At 33.4% G+C, this 25,385-nt stretch overlaps 1 protein-coding gene and 1 non-coding gene across 2 annotated transcripts in view; both read right to left on the bottom strand.

The window, feature by feature from the left end:
• Positions 1–25,385, bottom strand: part of Map3k2 (mitogen-activated protein kinase kinase kinase 2) — a 79,728-nt gene that overhangs the window by 15,492 nt on the left and 38,851 nt on the right. Inside the window, 9 exon segments of the mRNA XM_047544582.1 lie at positions 33–100; positions 1,470–1,549; positions 2,626–2,756; positions 6,221–6,308; positions 6,785–6,898; positions 14,557–14,656; positions 16,643–16,683; positions 18,142–18,260; positions 22,421–22,489. Of these exon segments, the coding sequence (XP_047400538.1) occupies positions 33–100; positions 1,470–1,549; positions 2,626–2,756; positions 6,221–6,308; positions 6,785–6,898; positions 14,557–14,656; positions 16,643–16,683; positions 18,142–18,260; positions 22,421–22,427 (748 nt within the window). The 5' untranslated portion in view covers positions 22,428–22,489.
• Trnat-ugu (transfer RNA threonine (anticodon UGU)) lies at positions 11,491–11,564 on the bottom strand. The gene has a single exon. It is a non-coding gene; the product is annotated as a tRNA-Thr (tRNA).

Below are 25,385 nucleotides of genomic sequence, written 5' to 3'. Positions count from 1 at the left end.
TATTTAAACATTTAGAGTTTATATAGCCTAACCTGAAAACTCCTGATGATTATCTGGGTAGCTCTGTGCCCTGGGCATTCGTGATTTTGGATAGCTTTCTCTACAAACAGAAAATATCACATTAAATGAAAGAAAATATGTAAATAAAATGTGAAAAATATTTAATCAACATCTGTATCTGTGTGTGTGTGTTTACAAACACTTATTTGATACATATAAGAAAGAAGCCTTGCTTTTAAAATTAACCTATTTAGTGGTAAGAATGATGCATTTTGGAATCATAGTTATCTAGAAACACCTATCAGTTCAAGCTCTGTGTAACCTTGGCAAAATCATCTAAGATTGTTTTTGCATGTATGCAAAGAAAATAATTTCAAACTCATCACATATAAGCATTCAGGAGAGTACATTCCAAATAATCAGTACTCACTACATAGTTTTCTAATTACTATTTTCCCTAATTTTCTTAAATGTCTACCTTCAGGAAGACAATGACACAGACAAGGATTTCACATAGATAGATAGGAGAATAATAAATGTAAATTCCCAAATAACATTAGTTATTTATGCAGAATTTGCTTTCTTAGGGTTGGGGATGTAGTTCATAAAGTGCTTGCTTAACATGTACAAGGCCCTGAGTTCAATCTCCAACACTATAATAAAAAATAAAAATAATCCAGGGGCTTGGGAGGCTGAGGCAGGAGGATCGCAGTTCAGAGTCAGCCTCAGCCAAAGCAAAGTACTAAGCAACTAAGGAGACCCTGGGGATGTGGCTCAATGGTCAAGTGCCCCTGAGTTCAATCCCAGAACCCCCAAAAGTAAATTAATTAATTAAAAAAAAAACTTCATAAAGCAGTTATGAGGATTAAATAAGTGAAGATTTTAATACTGACTGTGCTACAATGTGAGTATCAAGAACAACGTCCAACTGCAACCAGAAGAGTGCATATTTATAACAAAAAATTCAGTTGTTACTTGATCCTGTTCATATCCCTGAATTACACAAAAAGAAAAGAACTTAAATTTCTAAAATGTCAACCAACATACTAAGCCACAATTGCAAGGAATGTAAGTTATTTCTGGTGCCAGGGTGAACATAATCCTAACTAGGGAAGAAACTCAATATTTCCAAAACCAAAATTAATGAAAAATTTGATAACAGCTTCATAAGTACAGTTTTAAAGATAAGCATATATAAATTTTAAGTTTGCATTTAGCTCCATACATACATCTTTGGCAAACAAACACAACAGGATAATCAGATATCATTTTAGCCAACAAAGACTGAGTTCCATGAGGTTAAGGAATTTATCTGCACTATATAAAGAATTTCATTTGCCATTAGTAAGAACAAATATCAATTAACTACTTTCCTCTGAATGTAGTACAAAGAGTTATTGATAATTCTACATGTGTAGATGTGTATATTACTAATATGTATTAAAAAACAAAACTACAATTAATATTACCCATCCAAAGGACTATCAAGTGATGGACAACTTCCTGAGCCAGAATTTTCAGGGCTGCTTAAAGATAATGGATCCAGCATCTAGGAAAATAAAGTGTTCTATCATGATTCAACTGGTATAATGAAAAGTTACTTAAAAAAATGTTTCACTGAAATATAATTCATATAACATAATCCTATTTCTAAAGGGCATAATTCTATGGCTATTGATATAATGAGAGCTGTGTAACCCTTACCACAATTTTTAAACACTTGCATTACTTACAAAAGAACCCCATACATAATAGCAGTCACTCTCCAGAGTCATTCATCTCTAAATGTCCTGCATAGGTAGGTTTACTTCAAAATTTCCTAAGAAAAAAATATACTTTCTCTATAGTCCTTTAAAATAATTCAAGTTAAAATGTTTCACATAATTTTGCTTACTGAAAACTGAATGATGGCCCCACTCTAATTAAGACTAATTACACAGTGACTGCTATTGCAGTAGTGTGAACATCCAATGTTAAGGAAATAACAACAACTCTATAAAAACATTTTAATATTGCAGAACACAAGTATTTTTAAAAAGTTATAAAAAGTTCACAAACCTCAGTTTCATAAAGTTAAATATTTGTAATTTTGCTCTTTCAAGTGCAAAAAATCTGAATGCTAATTATCTGGGCTTAAAAACAAATGCATTCATTCATTCATTCATTCATTCATTAATGGGTAAGCAATGTAAGAAAGGTAGCCTTATTTCAGCAGTTTTATGTATATTTTTATGTAGTTCCTATGTGTATGTATATTCATAAAGGTACATACAAATTTGTGTGCATTTTCTTTTTTTTGTTGTTGTTGTTATTCACTTAAGAAAGATAAAGGGTTGGACTGAGGTTGTAGCTTGGTGGTAGAGTGATTGCCTAGCAAGTGTGAGGCACTGGGTATGATCCTCAGTATCACATAAAAATATATAAATAAAATAAAGGTACTGTGTCCATCTACAACTAAATTTTTTTTTTTTTTTTAAAGAAAGATACAGGGTTGGAGAAGAGGGCAGACAAACACACACACACACACACACACACAAACATACACAGAGGTACTTGCCAAATCACACTGACCCTGACCAATATCCCTTTAAATAAAATGAAAAATAACATCTGACTTTGGCTTACTTGGTCCATGCTCTCTGGAATGAATTCTCCTTCACTGTTGATACTAGTAAAAGACCCATTCCGGGCAACCTGGTGTAATTCATCTGGAATGTATCCTGGGGGAGGAGAACTTCTATCTCTATTAGTGGGACCTGAAAGGAGAAAAATCATAGATTTTATAAATATCAGTAAGAAAAAAAAAATTTTTGTTATAACTAAATAAGCCATCATGGTGGCATATGCCTGTAACCTAAGCAACTTGCGAGGTTGAGGCAAGAGGATCACAAGTTCAAGGCCAACCTCAGCACTAACTCAGAAAGGCCCTAAGCAATTTAGTAAGACCCTGTCTTAAAAAATAAAAAGAGTTGGGGATGTAGCTCAGTAGCAAAGTATCCCTGGGTTCAATTCCCATTACCAAAAAACACTAAGTAGGCTGTATTTCTGAACTGTATCAAAATAATTTCAGTGAATGAAATCCAGTGTTTATTAACACTTATCAGAACATTCATGTTTGTAAAACTTCAAATACTCTTACAACCATTCTAAACTCCCACCCTACTTTAATTATTAACCTCACTGTAATATCCATTTACACTCATCAGGTGCTCTTCTGTTGACAACTACATCATGGCTGATAATATATTATAGAATTTTAGATAAATAAATATCACTGCTTCTGCATTTCTGCAGATAAGTTGTGTGCTTTTCACATAATTTGTGGAAAGCATCATGATGTACTGAAAGTATGAAGGCTCTGGAGTCAGACCTTAGTTTAATCTTGGTTCAAGTTACTTACCAACTAAGTGTTCGGAAAGTTACAAGATCACCATGAACCTGTTTCCCCATCTGTAAACATGGGACTAATTCCCTTCTTTGCAAGTATGTTGTGGTGATAAAATAATTCTAACAAAAGTATGCTATCCACATTTGTCTCCATGATACTCTTTTCCTCTAATACTCAGAAACCTTAAGTAAAATTACTTAAGTCATTTAGTCCTTATTAGGGTATTTTAAATTTGGAATCCTGGACTTTATTTTTGGGTACTTAAATTAATTTGTGTGGTAAACCATATTCCTGGAATTTATATTTCTTTGTAGTTTAGAAAAATGGAAAAATCTGGTTTTCATTTAAGATAGTTCTTTAATTAATCACAATTGTTATGAGATAATCCAACTTTACAAGGTTCTTTGAAAATAATGTTATGTTTATTAATATAATTTTTCCCTCTCCTTGTAATTTTTTTGATATTAAACTATAAAACAGATACAGGGAAGTATGTGACTATTTAGGTTCTACTTAAATTTAAAGCAAAAAAGCTTTATCTTTGTATCAAAGAGTCATTTTAAGTGCATGCGAGCACTTGTTAGTGAGAAAGAGAGAAAGATGATTATCAAGAGATGTTCATGAGAGATCACTGTCCACACATGTCTGTAAAATGTTTAGGAGCTCAATCTGAGTCAGGGTTGATTGGGGCTTTGTTAACAAATAATAACCAAAAGAACAAACTGGACCCTAATATTTTTACCTCTTCCGCATACCACAATTTATAAAAGACTAATATATTCAATTACTAAAAGGAAAGAGGGAAGAAAAAGGATATAAAAATTCCTCCATTTCATTTCTTGATAGCCCATTTTTCTTAACCTCTGTTAGTAATGGGCATGCTAATGCAATCTTGGTAATTCTTAGAAAATTTCCAGTTTTTGTCCTTAATGCTGGCACTGAAAAATACTTATTGGTAGAATAAGACTGAGGTATTCAGTGCAATTTTAATTCAAAAGGAATTTAAAACATCGACTTAATACGTTCATTTTGTTCTGTCAAATGCAACTAAAATGAACTGGCTGGTTTTTACTTTAAAAAGGTAAGTATTGGGCTGGGATTGTGGCTCAGTGGTAGGGTGCTTGCCTCACGCAAGTGAGACACTGGGTTTGATCCTCAGCACCACATAAAAATAAATAAATAAAAGATATTGCATCCACCTACAACTAAAAAAATTTTTTTAAAGATAAGTATTATTTAAAAAGAAATGTACAATTAATAGTAGTCATGCTTTCCAGTTTGAAAAGTAAAATGTACTTTACAAGTGTTACCTTGATTTATTGTTATAATTCCATAATTTAAAGATAAAGACAAATTTATTGGTTTCAGATTATTAATCGGACAGTTGAAATTTGAATTCAGGAATCCTAAATGTTCTTTCACCAAAATTCTTAATTATATCAAATATATCTGAATGAGAACTACAAGCCATTTTTATTTTACTTGTGCATCATCTTTCCTACTCACATTCCCAGCACTTCTGAAACCAAAAGTAGGACTTAAATGGAACAAGACACTTAAAAAAGAATGGTCATAAAATAGCTGCTTCTGGACACCAAAAGAGAAGATGAATAATTTTTTTGGTGATTCACATGACGATTTAATCTTTTCTTTCATTATTAATACTCCTGTTACCAGTGTTTTCTGGGCTCCTAATCAAATCTTTTTCTCTCCTGTTTCCTATTTGTCCTTTTTGCCTCTTCTACTTTTGCCCTTCAAATCCATCCCTCATACATAATCTCATGTTATCTTTAATGATAAAATCATCTACCCTGTTAAAAACATTTATGGTTTTTGAACAATGAAATGCTTTTATCTGAAAAAAAGGCACATTACCAACACTTTATACAAACTGAAGACAACACATAGAATTGATAAGTTAAGAGCACACCTGCCACCCAGTGCAGTGGCAGACGCCTGTAATCCCAGTGGCTCAGGAGGAAGAGGCAGGGAGATTTCAAATTCAAAGCCAATCTCAGCAATTTAGCAAGGCACTAAGCAATTCAGTGAGACCCTGTCTCTAAATAAAATACAAAAAAGGACTGGGGATGTGGTTCAGTGGTGGAGTGCCTCTGGCCTCTAACACCAGTATCAAAAACAAAAACAAAAAACAAAAAACAAAAAACACCTGCCTTTCCACACCTCACTGATAAGGTCACCTTATAATACAGCACACAGGATCTTTGTTTCTTTATACCATAACATTAATAATAGCGATACATTATTAATGGTAAATAAAACATGCATACTAAGTAACAGTAAAGGCAAAATGTGCAAATTCTTAGCAATCTTTTTATTTTCCCCGCCTTCGGTGCTGGGGGTTGAACCCAAGGCCTTGTGCTTGCGAGGCAAGCACTTTACCACCTGAGCTATATCCCCAGCCCTTAGCAATCTTTATTGTGACTGCATTCTTGGCCGTAACTAAGACCGTATAGAAAGACTCAGGAACTTAGAATCTAGTCTATTAATTTTAATATGCTAGAATTACTTAGATTTCCCCCCATTCTATTTGCATAATTAAAGTTCTACAAGGTTTTATTTGAATTTGTTGAACATTAAAGTACTGTGGATACATAAACAGAATTTAAATTGGAGATTGTTAATCCTATAATACATGAAACTAATTTCCAATGAAACAATGGATACTAAAAAGTAGTTTAACTTAGATAAATTACAGAGTATAGAAATGGAGTGCTATTTATCAGGGATATGTTTAAGTGTTGCCCTCCATTAAAAGATGGAGAAGAAATTAAGAAATCAACCATTTCCTGACTCAGACATGAGCTTTCTTACCTATTATGGAAAGCCGCTTTTTCCTCTCTGCTCCAAATACTGTGTTATCCAAATCTTCTAGTGATGGCAATGGTTCTAAATTAGTAGCCTACAAAAAAAAAAGGCCATGAGTGCCATTTTTTTCTCTTTAGGCCTTTAAGCACAATCCTCTCCCCTACCAAATACAACCTACTTATTATATATTATTAGAGGGCCTTATCAAATTTTCTACTCTTAGAAATTTTAATCTTGCCAGGCACAGTGACCCATGTCTACAATCCCAGCTACTCAGGAGGCTGAGGTTGCAGGATCACTTGAGTTCAGGAGTTCAAAGATAGCCTGGGCAACAGAGTGAAATTCTGTTTAAAAAAAAAAAAAGATGATTTAATCCTAACACAATTCTTCAAAGTTGTCAGTTTCTATTAGTTTCATAGTATAATATATTATTCTTATTTGTACTTCTGAGCATGTGGTTTTGAGGGATAGAGATATGATAGCATATATAAACATACTTGTCTCCTATATTAACTTTTATAGAATTAAGTCCCATAATTCTTCCTGGAGGGGGCGGAACCTTATTCATACCTGTGTACTTCCATTTATTACAAGTAATATCTTGAGGCTCTTCATATGAATACTACGATCCAGCAGTTCTACAGCTTTGTCCAGGTCATCTTGTGTGGTTAATGGAATTACCAACTAAACAAAAAAGAATATAAGGAATTACGTAGCCATCTCACCAGGTCAAGTTATTCCATGAATATCTCCATTACTAGGGAATTATAAATCTCAAAATACTTACTCTTTGATTTGTTACTAGAATGAAAGTCTGAATGAGTATATGTATCTAATTGTTCTATTCCTTCCATCCTACCAACACTGAAATCTTACCCTGACTATATGGATATGTTTTAAAATTTTGCTTTATTAATTATCACATTTTTCTAATAAGTGTATTTAATTATTAATTTCCTAGGGTATTGTCATAATATTACTAAATTTGTTATTCATTCTAAAACAGTTTTAAGGGGTACATACACAAACTTATAAAATAAAGGTATTACTTTTCATATGTATAGATAAAACTTTTGGTTCTTTTTCTAATAGCAACCACAAATTTTCACTCTCATACGAAATGTGTAACACATACCAAACACTGAACGTCTGCGACAGCTGTCACAGAAGTGTGCTACTAGCAGCAAATCTGTAACCTATGATCCACCTGGGGTTTATCTCCATAACCCTGGCGATCTGACCACTACAGTCTAAAGAAAGTAAGCTAAATGGGTCAGCCACCTCAGAGCAAACTGAATATAGAATCTGCTTCCACTGGTTCTCTCATGGATAAAATGCTATACAGAACAGAGGTACCTGAGGTCTATGAGATAAAGTGGGATTCACACAATTTAAGAAAAACAAAATGTCCTTTCTTTTCCAAAAAGGATGTCAACTTAGTGACTTAGGAAAACTCTGTTAACAACATCAAAGTACATTCCATTTCACTGAGAAAGGGAGAGTAAAAACAAATTTAAAAAATCTCATACCTATTAACTAACTCTACTAAGCACACAGCATATGAGCCATTTAAAATGTGAAGCCTGGCTAGAGTTTCAAGGACGATGTTGAACAGAAGTGGTGAAAGAGGGCATCCCTGCCTTGTTCCAGTTTTTAGGGGGACTGCTTCAGTTTTTCACCATTTAGAATGATACTGGCCATGGGCTTAGCGTAGATGGCCTTTACAATGTTAAGGAATGTTCCCACTATCCCTATTTTTTCTAGTGTTTTGAGCATGAAGGGATGCTGTATTTTTTCGAATGCTTTTTCTGCATCTATTGAAATAATCATGTGATTCTTAACTTTAAGACTGTTGATATGGTGAATGACATTTATTGATTTCCTGATGTTGAACCAACCTTGCATCCCTGGGATAAAACCCACTTGATCGTGGTGCACTATCTTTTTAATATATTTTTGTATGTAATTTGGTAAAATTTTGTTGAGAATTTTTGCGTCAATGTTCATTTAGGATATTGGTCTGAAATTTTCTTTCCTTGATGTGTCTCTGTCTGGTTTAGGTATCAGGGTGATATTGGCTTCATAGAATGAGTCTGGGAGGGTTCCTTCCCCTTCTATTTCATGGAATACTTTGAGGAGTATTGGAATGAGCTCTTCTTTAAAGGTTTTGTAGAACTCGGCTGAGAACCCATCTGGTTCCGGACTTTTCTTTGTTAGTAGGCTTTTGATTACCTCTTCTATTTCATTGCTTGAAATTGATTTATTTAAGTTGTGTATGTCCTCCTGGTTCAGTTTAGGTAATTCATATGTCTCTAGAAACTTTTTGATGTCTTCGAGGTTTTCTGTTTCGTTGGAGTATAGATTTTCAAAATAGCTTCTAATTATGTTTTGTATTTCACTCGTGTCTGTAGTGATATTTCCTTGTTCATTCCGAATTTTAGTAATTTGAGTTTTCTCTCTCTTTCTCTTTGTTAGTGTAGCTAAGGGATACAAATAGGAAAAGAACTCAAACTATCCCTGTTCGCTTATGACATGATTATATATTTAGAGAAACCCGGAAATTCCACCAGAAAACTTTTAGAACTCATAAGTGAATTCAGTAAAGTAGCAGGTTACAAGATCGATGCTCATAAATCCAATGCATTTTTATACATAAGTGATGAATTTTCAGAAAGAGAAGTTAGGAAAACTACCCCATTCACAATAGTCTCGAAAAAAATAAAATATGTAGGAATCAATCTCACAAAAGAGGTGAAAGACCTCTACAATGAGAACTACAGAACATTAAAGAAAGAAATTAAAGAAAACCATAGAAGATGGAAAGATCTCCCATGTTCTTGGATAGGCAGAATTAATATTGTCAAAATGGCCATACTACTAAAAGTGCTATACAGATTCAATGCAATTCCAATTAAAATCCCAATGACGTACCTTACAGAAATAGAGCAAGCAATTATGAAATTCATCTGGAAGAATAAAAAACCCAGAATAGCTAAAGCAATCCTAGCAGGAAGAATGAAATAGGGGGTATCGCAATATCAGATCTTCAACTCTACTACAAAGCAATAGTAACAAAAACGGCATGGTATTAGCACCAAAATAGACAGGTAGATCAATGGTACAGAATAGAGGACATGGACACAAACCCAAATAAATACAATTTTCTCATATTAGACAAAGGGGCCAAAAATATGCAATGGAGAAAAGATAGCCTCTTCAACAAAAGGTGCTGGGAAAACTGGAAATCCATATGCAACAGAATGAAACTAAACCCATATCTCTCACCATGCACGAAACTCAACTCAAAATGGATCAAGGACCTTGGAATCAGACCAGAGACCTTGCATCTTATAGAAGAAAAAGTAGGTCCAAATCCTCACCTTGTTGGCTTAGGATCAGACTTCCTTAACGGGACTCCCACAGCACAAGAAATAAAAGCAAGAATCAATAACTGGAAAAATAAATCTTCCCTTCTTTTAGGTTGTTTATGTCAGGTATATTATCACAACAATGGAAAGCTAACAAATAAAAAGACCGGATTTGAGGGAGTAGAATGAACAGGCAGTGAAACACTGTGGAGTTCTCTCTGCCACATCCCACATGGAGGAGGAAAGGGTTAACTGCCAGAGGAGGATGTTGATAGTTTTTCTATCTATTACCCAAAAAATTTATCTACTCAATAAACACACAAGAGCCAATACTTTAAAAAAAAAAAAAAAAAAAAAGAATCAATAACTGGGATAGATTCAAACTAAAAAGCTTTCTCTCAACAAAGGAAACTATCAATAATGTGAAGAGAGAGCCTACAGAGTGGGAGAATATCTTTGCCACTCATACTTCAGATAGAGCACTAATCTCCAGAATCTATAAAGAACTCAAAAAACTCTACACCAAGAATGCAAATAATCCAATCAACAAATGGGCTAAGGAAATGAACAGACACTTCACAGAAGGAGATCTACAAGCAATCAACAGATATATGAAAATATGTTCAACATCTCTAGTAATAATAGAAATGCAAATCAAAACTACCCTAAGATTCCATCTCACCCCAATTAGAATGGCGATCATCAAGAACACAAGCAACAATAGGTGTTGGCGAGGATGTGGGGAAAAAGGTACATTCATACATTGCTGGTGGGGTTGCAAATTAGCGCAGCCACTCTGGAAAGCAGTGTGGAGATTCCTCAGAAAACTTGGAATGGAACCACCATTTGACCCAGCTATCCCACTCCTTAGCCTATACCCAAAGGACTTAAAATCAGCATACTACAGAGATACAGCCACATCAATGTTCATAGCTGCTCAATTCACAATAGCCAGGCTGTGGAATCAACCTAGATGTCCTTCAATTGATGAATGGATAAAGAAACTGTGATATATATACACAATGGAATATTACTCTGCCATAAAGAATGATAAAATTATGGCATTTGCAGGCAAATGGATGAAATTGGAGAATATCATGCTAAGTGAGATGGGCCAATCTCAAAAAAACCAAAGGACAAATGATCTCGCTAATTAGCGGATGATGACACATAATGGGGGGTGGCAGGGGTTAGTGTTAGGGTTAGGGTTAGGGAGGGTGGCAAAAATGGAGGAAGGAAAGACTGTATAGAGGGAAAAAGGGGTGGGGTGGGGGGAGGAAAAAATAACAATGAATCAAACATTACCCTATGTAAATTTATGATCACACAAATGGTATGCCTTTACTCCATGTACAAACAGAGAAAGAAGATGTACCCCATTTGTTTACAATAAAAAAATAAAAATAAAAAAAAATAAAATGTGAAGCCTACTTAGTTAGAGGTCCTCTACAGTATAAATCCCTTAAGGATAAGGATCCCTGACTCCAGGCAATGGCCTGCCAGGCATCACAGGAGTGAGAGCTCAATCTGCACACAAACCCTCTAGTTGGCATGCTGTACTTTTAATCACTCTGTGCAGATTTCTCTGTGAAAAAAAGGTCATTGTTTTAATGAAGATGCTAGGCACAAATATAATCTAGGAGTAATATGAATTCTGTCATCCATTCTGTTTGCATTTACTTACTCTGTACTTAAACTTTATTTCTAATTTCTTTTTGTAGCTAATTGTGTATTACTACAAATTATTCACCAAGTACTGGGTTCTTTTATCTCTATGACAAATTTTTTCTAATAAAAGAATTATCAACTATTTGGTATCATAGCTCAAGCCTTATCTACTGATCTGCTTAATTAAATTCATTTCACTTTCCCACCAATTATGAACTACATTTGTGAATTTTTTTTTTTTGGGGGGTACTGGGGATCGAACCCAGGGCCTTGTGCTTACAAGGCAAGCACTCTACCGACTGAGCTATCTCCCCAGCCCCCCATTTGTGAATTTTTTTAAAACAAGATCTATCTATCTATCTATCTATCTGTATCTATATCTATATATCTATTGTAGTGCTGGGAATGGAACCCATAGCCTCAAGCATGCTAGGGAAACACTCTACCACAGAGCTATGCCCCCAGCCCCATGTTTGTATTATTATCCTCCTATCTTCAATATTCTACTTTTTATAATCCTGATATGATCCCTCCCATGTTTTAAGGTCACCTACTATAAAATGTAAAATGAAGATAGAGTAAAGAATAAGTTCCAGTTTATCTAAATTATGCTAAATAAATCACAGAATGTTTGCTTGTTTAGTAAATCATTTCAGTCTCATTCATGAAATATTTCCCTCTGGCTTATTTTTGATAAATCAGAAGTATGTTTCTATAAATACTTCCTAAAAAGAAAACTAAAAATTAAGTCTAAGTTTATATTAAATAGAACTTAATAGAGAGAAAATTATCTACCTGACTTTTTTACATAATGAAACCTGAAAACAGTCAATATAAGGGGGTGTTAATTTTGTGGATCTGGAGACAAGTAAAAAACTCATTTATGGTATGTTTTTCTATTTCCTTATAAATATTTTTTCTAGTATAATATAAATTTCTTTTTTCAAAATGAACATTATTTCATAAATACCTAGTTTTCCAGAATTGAAATAACCAAGAAATTTAAGCTGGGATTGGTTGAATTGGCTCCTCTTTACTTAATAAAGTTATGGTTATATGTGTTGTGGAGATGGGTATGGAGGTGTTTGGGCAAAGGAAGGATTTTCCTATTTTAGATAGTAAAAAAGGAAAAATAAGACTTGAAAGATTTTTCCTAATACCACCAACATACAACATCCTGGGTTTGGTTTGGGACAATGTCCTGATGTGAATAAGGACTGGTTAACTCACGGAATCACAGATTCTCACCGAACCTAAGGGCTGCAAGAAATCTTAAATGCAATCTTACCCCACTGCCACCTCTATAACATTCCTGCCAAAAAGTCACTCACATTTTATAATGCCAGAGTCACTCACAAAAGCCCTTCAAAAAACATGAGAAAAATCAACTAAAATGAGAGAAATCTTCATTTTTTTAAGAAAATAAGAAAAGGTTCCTGAAATTGTAAAATCAGATAATTTGATGAAACCCCAGAAAAAATAAAAAACCTCAAGGAAAAAAACAAACCAAAACAGACAAAGCAAAATAAACAAACAAACAAAAACCCAGCAATTCTAGGAGCCAGTGCAAGTATAGTATGGACAAATGTCAAACTAACCCCATTTTTTGTGGTAGATCAAGACAACATTGTAGTCCTAATGTATTCAGGCATCTGAAAGTTTTCCATGATACAACTTGAGACAACACACACACACACACACACACAGTAAGATTCTTGGTTCCCCTAGTATCATACTGTGAGATAAAGATTCAAGGTTTTTATATGGGAAAAAGATACTGGCAGGGGAATGCGGGAGGCGAGGAAAGGAAGGAGGTTCATGAAGGGCATATTATTCAGCAAGTTATTTGGGCAAGTGCAGTCCATCCACCCCTACTACCCTATATATAGTTCAGTTTCTGGAGCCATATCTCTAGAAAGCCCTCAGAGTAGCAAGAACTAGCAGCTAGAAATCAGACCAGCATGTACAGAAATAAAGTGCCAAGACAGGGCAGGGCAGTAAGATGTGTTTATGGCTAGATAAAAACCCAAAAAGTACTTGAAAAATAAAATTTCAAGCTATTAAAAACCCAAAAAATATTTGAAAAATAAAATTTCAAGCTATTACTACAGTACAGTACTCATCATTTTGTTCAGAGATATTACTTGTTTAGGATATGGATTTCTACTTTATCAAAATATTTTCATCTGTGAGATATAAGTGATTTCTTTAGACAAAAATTGTTTGCTACATTAGCATTTAATTTGGCTTTAAATTAATCACCTTGTTTAAAATCTATTTTCAAATGTTTTATTTGAACAATGCTTTAATACTTGCAAAGCAGTTTCACATGTTTTCCCTTAAGGTACATTTGTCATTCTACACTGTCATTCTACACTGGTACCTTCCCTATTTCTGAAACATACAAGTTTTTTCCATCTTAGGACCTCTATATGCACTGCTCTCAAGTTTCTCTCTCCCCCAGCAATGTTCTTCCCCTGAAACTTGCTGCAGGGTTTCATACTAAAGTCTCCACCTCTAGTGGAGCTACTAAATGTCACCATCTTCCTAATTAGAATAAATTATACTCCACATATGTATAATATGTCAAAATACACTCTACTATCATGTATAGCTAAAAAGAAAAATTTATTCAAGAAAAAAAAAAAACTTTACCACCTCAGTTATTTCCTGAATATCATAAATACGCACTGCCCTTGCCTTTATTCATCATCACAATGAATTTCTTTCAAAGAACTTCATATACATAAACAATTCATTTATAAATTGTCTGCTCGTACTACAAATCTATAATGCCTACCCCAGGAGGAGCTGTTTTTCAGAACCAGAACCCTGAAAATCACATGTTCTGACTCCCAAATATAAGCATAACAATCGAGTCTGTCCTAATTAACACTAAAATAATTCTTTAAGTTTAAACTAAACTGTCAGACTACCAAAGTTCTATTGTCTGTAGCCAAGTATAGTATGAGAGAAAAAGACCACTTAGCAATAAAGTAAGAAAGTAATAACTTAAAAATATAAGTAGTAGTTACATATAAAGCATAACCAAATGATATATATATTTCCTGCTAGCATGGACTCATTCAATTATTTGCACAACAGTAGAATCTCCTATTATTTCCATAATGGAAAAAATCCATTTGATCAGTTAGAATTTACAAATTTACCTGTGATATTTTGTCTAACATATCATAATCTTACCAATTACTAAATAAAAACACAACAGTCCTAAAAACAATCTATCAAATGAACACACTATTTTCTAAAATAAAGACTACCAAAAGTTAAACTATATTTGTTTACCTCATTATTAGTATAATGTAGATCCATAGACTGTCCAAAGGCAATTTTGGCTTTAGACCTCAGATCTTCCAGTTTAACTGGTCTGGAAAACTGAAGGATTCTATATAGACAAAATTTTTAAGTATTTTATTTATTTTAGGCAGTTAAGTAAAATATGTACAACTACTTAAAATACAAAATTAAGCAAAAATTATGTACATATTCACTTCAACAACTCATTTTCTATTTATTTACTTTTTCCACATTTTTTATTGGTGCATTATAGTTATACACAATGGTGGAATCTGTTGTTACATACTCATATATGCACACAATATAATGATATAATTTGGCTAATATCACTCCCCAGGACTTCTCCCCCTCCCTCCATCCTTACACCTCCTGGTCCCTTTCCTCTGTTCTATTAATCACCCCTTATGTCTTTCTTTTCCTTTTTCTCTCTAGCTTCCATGAGAGAAAATATAGCAAATGACCCTTTGAGTTTGGTTTATTTCACTTAACGTAACAGTCTTAAGTTCTATCCATTTTCCTGCAAATGACATTTTATTTTTCTTTATGACTGTAACAGCTCATTTTTGATAGTACACAAATTTTCAACACAAACTTAAAAGCTCTGAAGTTGGTTCCACCCTAATTTTTAAAAGGAAATTCTCAAAACTTTCTACAGTTTATAATCTGCACTGAAAATGTTATAGAGCAATATAAAACATCCACTGAGGAAAGTGATCAAATCCATATGACAAATGCACAGCAGAATACAATGAAACTGTTTTAAAGGAATGAAACTGTTCTTTGGGGATTCAAGTTTTGCTTTCAATATCCTTATAAAATAAACTTTTGCAGGAGGGTTCCTAGTGATTGAACTCAGGGTGCTTAACCACTGAGTCACATCCCTAACCCTTTTTTGTATTCTCTTTAGAGACAGTATCTCACTGAGTTGCTTAGAGCCTCACTAAATTGCCAAGGCTGGTTTTGAACTTGCCATCCTCCCATCTCAGCTTCCAGAGCTGCTGGGATTACAGGCATGTGTCACCACGACTGGCTTCAACTCAACATTTTTGAGCATATATATTATGTAAGACTGACTCCAAAATAAACTTTTTAAAGGGATTTAAATATTGAAAGGAAATAAAATGACAGCATTTCTTCCCATATCCCAAAGGACTAGTCTGCACTGCCCTTGACAGCATGAATTAAAGCTTGGACACTATCATGTTGAATTATAAACTCCATAACAAAAGTTCACATCTGCTTTGCTCACATTATGCCTTTAAGGTCTAGCATATAGTTAATTTAATAAATAGGTCTAAATGAAAAATTGGGAAAATATTCCTAAAAGAATCTTAAGTAAGAAAGTAGACTGGACAATAGTTCTATAGTATATCTGGTATATTTCATTTTTCCCAAAATCTATCAGTAAAACATCTTTACATCTTCAAATTTTATGATTTGTGACCCATTTTAAAGTCTTTAGAACCAACAGACATTTTAGTAAATTAATTAAAGAGAACTAAAGCAGAAATAAAATCATTTTTCTCCAACTAGTTTTAGGTCATGTTAGTAATTTTGTTGTTAACTATCACCACTTCCACTTCTGCACTGACATACAAATACCGAGTAGAAGGTTAAATTTGTATCTCTGCTAAAATAACCTGCAGCCACCATTCCAACTCACCTTCCTCAACATTACCAATGAAATACATGTCATAGCATTGAGGTCTCTTGAGAATATCAAAATTACAAATATTAAGTCCACATACATAAATTCTGTATAGTATCTGGAGGGATGATACAATTGTAAGAAGAAATATATTTAATCTCCACTGAGCAAAAGTAAAAGGAAATGGCAATAAGGGTTGCACTATGTAATTACCTTATTTAATTCCTAATATTGCTAAGTAAAAACATTAATCATTTCTAATGTTTAGGAAGAATTTTGACAGATTCTAGTCTAAGCATTACAAAAGGCTACTCTTTTCTCAATTTTAAGCCATGAAACTTCATTCAAATATGGAAGGAACTTTTAAAAGCTTAATCCAGAATACATGTTTTACTAAATGAATTGACACATTGTTTTCTTCCTTACCTTTTTTCTCCTCTATGTTCAAATTTTACTCGGACATCATTCTGAAATGAAATGACAAATCAATCATCCAGATAAAACCTTTAGAATTTCTAAAATCATATCTTTTCTTAGCCACTCATTTAAGGTAAAACAGAAAGGAAAGAAGGTTTCATTTTCAGTGCCAGCTCCAATCACTTGATAGTATCTGCTAAAAAACTGAGTTGAGAATTATGTTGCTGAAACTAGGCACAAGAGGAAAGAGCACTAAGATCTATTAGTGAAGGCATCAAGGATAGGAAACATTTGCTGATTCTGTTATAGGGAAATACATAATACTGTATCACAGTCCCCCTTATTCATGTGGTAAATATTCTACCCTCATCTTTACTTATTGACAATTTTCACCTCTTCTCTTAACCCATATGTCCCATCAATCTGTATATGGGTTCACACAAAAACTTATAAAAGTCAAATTTAATTTTGGGGGAGTGGGGGAGGTACCAGGGATTGAACCCAGAGGTGCTAAACCACTGAGCCACATCCCCCAGCCCTTTTTTATTTTATTTTGAGGCAGGGTCTCGCTCAGTTACTTAAGCCCTCATTAAGTTAGTGAGGCTGGCCTTGATTCTGATCCTCCTGCCTCAGCCTCTAGAGTCTCTGTCCTGTATATAAGATGATGGGTCAAAAGAGTTAAGGAAAGCATTTAACAGCTTTTCTTTGGCATATCCAAATTGCCAGAAACACAGCTCTGGTACTTTGAGGCTATTATTAAGTAAAATAAGGGCCACTTGAACACATGATACTGTGGCAGCCAATCTGAGACAGCTACCAAGTAACTAACAGGTGGGTAACATATACATCGAAGATAAAATGAACAAATGAAAATTAATGTTCTAGGCAGGACAGAACATAATAGTGTTAAGATTTCATCATGCTACTCAGAACAGCATTACTACTTAAAATTTAAGAATTGCTTATTTCTGGAATATTCCATCAAATACTTTTAGGCCTCAGTTGATTATGGGTAAAACTGTGGAAAGTGAAACCACAGATAAGGGGAAGTTACTGAATTTCCACTTTTCATACTGAGCATCACAAATTAATTTCATTTATAAGAATTAAAATCACCCTCATTTGCGAATAGCCAGAGTAGATTATTTGAAGAAAAAATTGTTAAAGTGTCTTAAGAACGGATAAAATAACATCTTTAGAGAGCAGTTACCACATTAAATAAAACTATGTTTTGTTTTTCTTTTTTTTTTTGCAGTGCTGGGGATTGAACCCAGGGCCTCGTGCTTGCGAGACAAGCGAGACAAGCACTCTACCAACTGAGCTATATCCCCAGTCCAAAACTATGCTTTTTAAATGTATACTCTCATGGGAAAATGTATATAACAAAACATTTGGCTCAAAAGTGTAAAAGCTATATACATTAAACAAGTCCTCTATAATATCAGAACACTGAAGGAAAATAATTCATAGAACAAAATATACTTATTAAAATATTATTGAACAAATACCTGCTTTTTTGGTGATGAAGATTTTGCTTTTCTGGTTTCCTGTAAGGATAATGCTGGTCGACTGGCCTTATGAAGGACAGCCAAATCTTGCATGATCGAGTTCAAAGCTTGCTGATCATCTAGGTATTTTTAAAAATACACAAAATTGTAATTGCAATATATACTTATTACAGACATTGAACAAAGTTGATATGAAAGTTAATAAAAGCACACTAATTTAATGCAAAAATACATCTAGAACATTTTTAATACCTACACTTTTGGTGAAATAAAATTTTAATTGTTTTTTTAAATGAAGACAAAAAAGGTGGGGGGGATCCACACATGAAACATTTACAGGCAAGACAAAGTCATTCTGATTCTTCTGAAGATTAAACATCTTAGGATAAGAATGAAAACAGCCCTATTACAATAAATTCTTTTGCATAACACCTAAACAAACATCAAGACATCTTAAAATCTTAATAAAAAGAAATGGGGAAAAAAGAAACCAACTTGTATAATATAATTAAAGCATTTATATTTAAAGTACAGACTTCACTTTAGAGTTGTTTTTCTTTCATCAATGCTTAGAGTCAGAAACAAAGTTTCATCTGTGGATACTAGTCTATTGATATTTGGAATGGTTCCCTCAAATTTCTTCACCATCAGGTTTGACAAGACCAAACAACAGAATATCTAACAATTGTGGACAGCAACAATTTAAAAGGTCAACACTACAAGAAAAATTCTTTCTTTAGAAAAAGTACCAAGTCTGGAAAACTAAGGGAAAAAAAATCATGAACCACAAACTTTTAGCTTTTTCCAAACATACTGAAGATTTCTTTTTTTTTTTTTTAATTTTAAATGTTTTTATTGGTGCATTATAATTATACATAATACTGGGATTTGATATTACATATTCGTTCACATTAATACAATTTGTTCCATTTGAAGATTTTTTAAAAAATTTTTTCTTAGTTGTAGATGGACGCAATACCTTTGTTTATTTTTATGTGGTGCTGAGGACCAAACCCAGTGCCTCACACATGCTAGGCAAGTGCTCTACCACTGAGCCACAACCCCAGCCCCTGAAGATTTCTTTTTGATTCCACTTGTGTATAATATGTCAAAATATACTCTACTGCCGTGTGTATCTAAAAAGAGTAAATTTAAAAAACAGAAAACAAAAGAAAAGATTCCTTTTTGAAACTATTAAGAACGTGTCTCTCAGTAAAGCCAGTTATAAACTATTTGGAAGACTTTGGGGACGAGTTAACTGATTTTTATTAAAAATCAATTCTACTAATAACTATTAACAATTGATAAATAAAAGAAACAAAAACTTTATAGTTTTTAATAACTTTATAGTTATTATTGAGTAATAATTTATGTTCCTGGCTGGGTCCAGGGGCCTTCGCCTATAATTCCAGCGACTCAGGAGGTGGAGGGAGGAGGATTCCAAGTTTGAGATCAGCCTCAGCAACTTAGTGAGGCCCTAAGAAATTTAGTGAGACCATGTCTGAAAATGAAAAATAAAAAGAGCTAAAGATGTAGTTCAGTGGTAAAGTGCTCCTGAGTTCAATCCCTGGAACCAAAAAAAGAAAAAAGTTCGATAGTCTTTCAAACACACAAAACAGTTGACTTCTCTAATTTATCAATTTTTAATAATATTCAAGGTATTCTATTCCATAGTAAAAGCATTTGGATGTTAAAATTTAAAAGTAATAATTACAATAGTTTTATTAATAAATTTCAGGATAAGAGAAAATTTTATGATCCTTTGCAAAGAATCCTTTGTAAAATAAAATTGTCATGTTAGCCGAACAGGTAACTGAGTCAATCAGATACAATATAATCATGAGTGTTGCAAAAATAGGTCCATGCCAGACTATTTCAATTACTGATAAAAAATAAATATTCCTTCAGTCTAACTAAACTCAGAATGATCTCAATCAGAATGATCTCTGAAATAAAGTCATTTGATGTGACCTTCTTGAGAAATGTTAAAATGCTTAATTCTTCTACAGGAGAGAAGAGAACTTGAACATTTAAATGTATTTATGTTGTTCTAATTATTTTATAAGAAAAAACTTGAGCACTTGAATTCAGAAGTTTTAATATATATAGTATCACAATGTCCAAATAGAAAAAGCTTTAGCTAAACTCTTTTATCATGTTTACATGTTCATTTCCTTGTTAAGAAAAGTAAGTTGGGCTAGGGATGTAGCTCAGGGCCAGAGTACTTGCCTAGTATGCATGAGATCATGGGTTTAATCCCCAGAATAGATAAAAAAAAAAAAAAAAAAAAAAAAAGACAGACATCTAATGAAACAATGAATCCCACTATTATATATAGTCACAATGCACACACACAAAAAAAGTGTACCATTTTATATCATATGTGTAAAAAGGAAAGGTCCAACTGAACAAAAATTTAAATCTTGAGACAATAACATACAAAACAAAGGGAAATCTGAGTTTCTTCTTTTTCAGGCTTCAAGAATTAAATGGTAGATTAAGTACCTAGCAAGAAACTTACTTTGAGGAAAGTGACAAGATGTGAGCTAACAAATCCCAAATCCACAAAAGATTAAACACAGAATGAACATACTCAAAATTAAAATAACCACTGTTGTAAACAATTCTCAAACTGTTTTACTATATTAAGAAGCCCTGTGGTGGTCACAGGATAGTAGGTATATTAGATTATAAAAGTCATAAAGGTCATGAGTGGACCCAAAAGACAGTGAGAATGACCAGAGCATCCCAGATTCTGACAAACGAGCACATAGAAAAAGCAGTGGATTTCTAACACATATTGAAAAAAAGGACATTCAGATGAATACAAAATCAAACTATATGAGATAATTTCAAATGAAATCTTTAATAAGAAACATTGAATTAGGTACTTTATATACTTATTCATTACATTTGAAAAATAACTATGAGAACACTCTAACAATTCAAGCATCTGTAATTCACATTTTTTAAATAGTCATGATTTTCTGTGACTATCCTTGTATATATACATATTTTTTTGGGTGCTGGGGATTGAACCCAGGGCCTTGTGCATGCGAGGCAGGCACTCTACCAACTGAGCTATATCCCCAGCCCCTGTATATGTTTTTAAGCAATAACTGTTCTTTGTTGCTTACTAGAGTGCAATATTATTTGAAGGTTAATATGTAGCTCACAGTAGAAATGAAAGCAACAAAAATGAGAAGCTGATAGAAAAATCAGAAAAAAAAAAAGCCTATCTAATTTGGAACTAGAGGTGGCTAACTAGATCTAGTGTATTTGGACTTACAAGAAAGCAATGCAAAAGAGAAAGTGGAAAATGAATTTTAAAGCAGGAAGGTGAAGGCAACCTACACAGTTACCACAAAATACACACACTAAAAGTGCACTAGCCCCTCCACTGAAGAACATGGGCAAATTTAAGCTCTTCAGCCTATGATTGTTGTTGGAGGTGTGTGTGTACAAATATAAATTTGTTTTCCTAAGCAAGTGGTAGAAAAAATGTGACAAAGATTTTTGGCAAGTAAATGTCAGATTTAAGACATCAGAACTCACCTAAGATAAAAAGTTTGGCATCCAATTATTCAGTTCACTTTTCATAATTTAGGATAGGGTAAACTCCATTTCTTTCTAGTGTTTCCTTCTCTAATCCCTGCCTCAGAATAGAACCCTCAAGACCAAGGAGAAAATGGGAAGTGGGGACAAAATATGTAAACTGAATACCCACAATCCAGTCTTTCTTTCTTTTTTTTTTCCCCCCTGTGTTGGGGATTACTCGACCCTTTTAATTTTGAGACAGAGTCTCACTAAATTGCAGAGGATAGGATTAAGCTTTCAATCCTCCCACTTCAACCTCCTGAGCTGCTGGGATTACAGGCATATACCACTGTATCTGGCCCCACAATCCATTCTTATGTATTTCTTTCTCCCTTTAAATTAGCATTCCTGAGCATCAATGGTTTGTGGGCCCTACCTGACTATACAATTTTATGATTTATTTCTCTCTTGCCATTGGACTCTTAAGCAAATCATAATACATCTGAACAGTTTATTCTGAATGTCCTAACTTGTGTCTCCTGCATTAAATTATCATTCTAAAACTATTAATGACTAACACAAAAGTGCTTTACCTGAAAAATCTATAAGTAAATAAAGATAAACATATAAATCTGATATAGCATAGAATTTATTAAAAAGTTTATTATAACACATAATAGAGAAAAAATTCCCCCATCCTAACCCTTAATTATAACTGAAAATGTTTTTAGTTTGAACTCACCCATCATGGCAACCAGCTCGATAATTTGTAAGTTAGGAAAATGGCTCTCCCATCAGTATTCTTTATTGCCTTAAGAAGTAAAAAAAAAAAAGAAATCCAAACACATTAATAGTAAGAAATAGAAGAGGTAGCCACAAAAAGAAGAAAAGTGGTACAAACAACACTAATGAGAAATATACAATATGAATATAATATATATTTTTTTCTAAGGGAAGTACTTTATATAAGGAAGCTATTATGTAGGCACCCTTGCATAACACTCCAAAAGTCCAGACTCCTAGAAGAAAAGCATTCAGAATAAATCACAGTGTTTGTTCATATAGCCTAGGGACAATGAGCCATTATCAGTTATTAGTTAGGGATATTGGAACTCTGAAACCCAAGATCTCAAGTGCCAGCCAAAGGTTAACCTTATAAGCAGGCTTTCTAAGGATAAGCTGTCTGGCCTGTCACATTAATTCTTTTCTATATAAGCAGCAACAGGAAATTAAAACATTTGTTTAAAGAAAACAGTATAAAGCAATAATTATAACTGTTGCAAGGAATGCAATATATAATGATATAATTTACAAGATAATAACACAAAGAAAAGGGGAGTTGTATAAAATATAAAAAAGTATTTGTATGTTAGTGCAATAAAGTCTGGTATCAACCAAAACTACATTGTTTATAAATTAAAATGTTAATTATAATACTCAGGTCAACCATTAAAAAACGAATTTTAAAATATGTATCAAAGAAGACAAGAGAATTAAAATAACACACTAGAAAAAGGCTATTTAGCTGAACACAATGTCGGACACCTGTAATCCCAGTTGCTCAGGAGGCTAGGGAGGGAAGATTGAGAGCACAAAGCCAGCCTCAGCAACTTAGAGGCCCTAAGGAACTCAGTGAGACCCTGTCTCTAAATAAAATACAAAAAAGGGTTTGGGGGATGTACCTCAGTGGTTAAATGCTCAAGTTCAATTCTCAGTACCAAAAAAAAAAAAAAAAAAAAAAAAAAGAGCTATTCAACACAAAAGGCAGTAATAGAGAAAATGAGGAACAAAAAGACAACATACAAGGAATACAAGTAAAAAGCAGTAAATAAAATCTTATTTTATGGGCAACTACCTTAAATATAAATGGAATGAACAAACCAATTAAAAGGCAGAGGTTAACAGAATAGGTTTTAAAACATGATCCAATTACATACTGCCCACAACAGACACATTTAAATTAAAGACAAAATAATTTGTAAGTAAAAGGGCAGAACAAGATATACTATGCAGCCAGGCACAGTGGCACATGCCTGAAATCCCAGTGGTTCATGCCTATAATCCCACGGCTTGGGAGGCTAAGGCAGAAGGATCCCAAGTGAAAGTCAGACTCAGGAAAAGGGAAGCGCTAAGCAATTCAGTGAGACCTTGTCTCTAAATAAAAAAAAATACAAAATAGGGCTCAGGATGTGGCTCAGTGGTTGAGTGCCTCTGAGTTCAATCTCCTATACTCCTCCCCCCCCCCAAAAAAAAAAAAAGATACACTACACAAATAGTAGCCAAGTGGCTTGGAATGGCTATACTAATATCAGACTAGATTATAATATAAAATTTATTAGCAAAATGGGCATTTTATAGTAAGTATGTTGCCTATTTGACAACATACTACATTTTTAAACATATGCACCTAATAGTCTCAAAACACATGAAACAAAAATGACAGAATTTAAGGAAGAAACATGCAATTCAAACACAAGAGTAGTGAACTTCAATGCCCCATTTTCAATAATGAATAAAAAAAAAGTAGAAAGTGAATGAAGAAACAAGATTTGGACAAAATTATACAACTACTAGACTTAATAAACACCTGTAGAACATCCAACTCTCAACAGCAGAATGCACAAGTAGAGTATCTTCCAGGATAGCCTGTATGATAGATGATAAAACTAATCTCAAGAAATGAAATCAACCAAAATGTGTTCTCTGACAACAGTGTAGTAAAATTAGAAACTGGTAACAGAAGGAAATTGGGGGAATTCACAAATACATGAAAATCAAACCACATACTCAAAAAGAACTGATGGATCAAAGAAAAGTCACAAGGCAGTTAGAACATATCATGAGATAAACAAATTTATTGGATACATTGCTAGTAAAAATGAAATTTGTAATTGTTAATGTCTACATTAAAAGACCTCAAATCAATAACCTAAACTTACATCTTAAAAAAATGAGAAAAAATTAAACCCAAAGCAAACTGAAGAAAAGAAACAATAGAGGTGGGTGGAAAGAAACTACAAGATAGAATTATCACAGAAATAGGCTAGAAAACAGAAATACCATAAAAAATTTTAAAATCAATGAAACAAAAATTGGTCCTCTGAAAAGATCAACAAAGCTGGCAAATTTTCAGCTAGTCTGAGAAAAGAAGAAACAAACAACCATAAGAGTCAAGAACACAGTCTAAACAGACCTAAAAAAAAGCAAAGATATTGAATTAGAAATGAAAAACATCTCACAAATAAAAAGCCATATGGCTTCAAATAAAATTTTTAAAAATCCACTAATTATTCCCAATTCATTCTGAAGCCAGTATTACTCTGATACCAACACCAGACAAAGACAACACAAGAAAACTGCAGCTCAATATCCCTTGTGAATACAGATGTAAAGTGTCTTAGCACGACATTAGCAAACATAATCCAGAACATGAAAAAAGAAAATATATACCATGAATACATGGGATATGTATTCATAATATAAAAAAATAGATTCAATCAATGCAATAAATCACATTAATAGGACAAAAACCACATAATCATCTCAACAAAAAAAGCAAATGCCAAAAGTCAACACTGTTTAACACTCAAAAGTCAACAAACAGAAGAGAATATCTTCAAGTTGATAGAGGGCATCTATAAAAACTTCACAACTAACATCATACTTAATGGTGAAAGACTAAATGCATTCCCCCTAAGATCAGAAAC

Source organism: Sciurus carolinensis, chromosome 3 (assembly GCF_902686445.1).
Source record: "Sciurus carolinensis chromosome 3, mSciCar1.2, whole genome shotgun sequence".
NCBI lineage: Eukaryota > Metazoa > Chordata > Mammalia > Rodentia > Sciuridae > Sciurus > Sciurus carolinensis.
The sequence above is the reverse complement of the archived record's forward strand: the minus strand, read 5'-3'. Positions and strand labels throughout refer to the sequence as shown.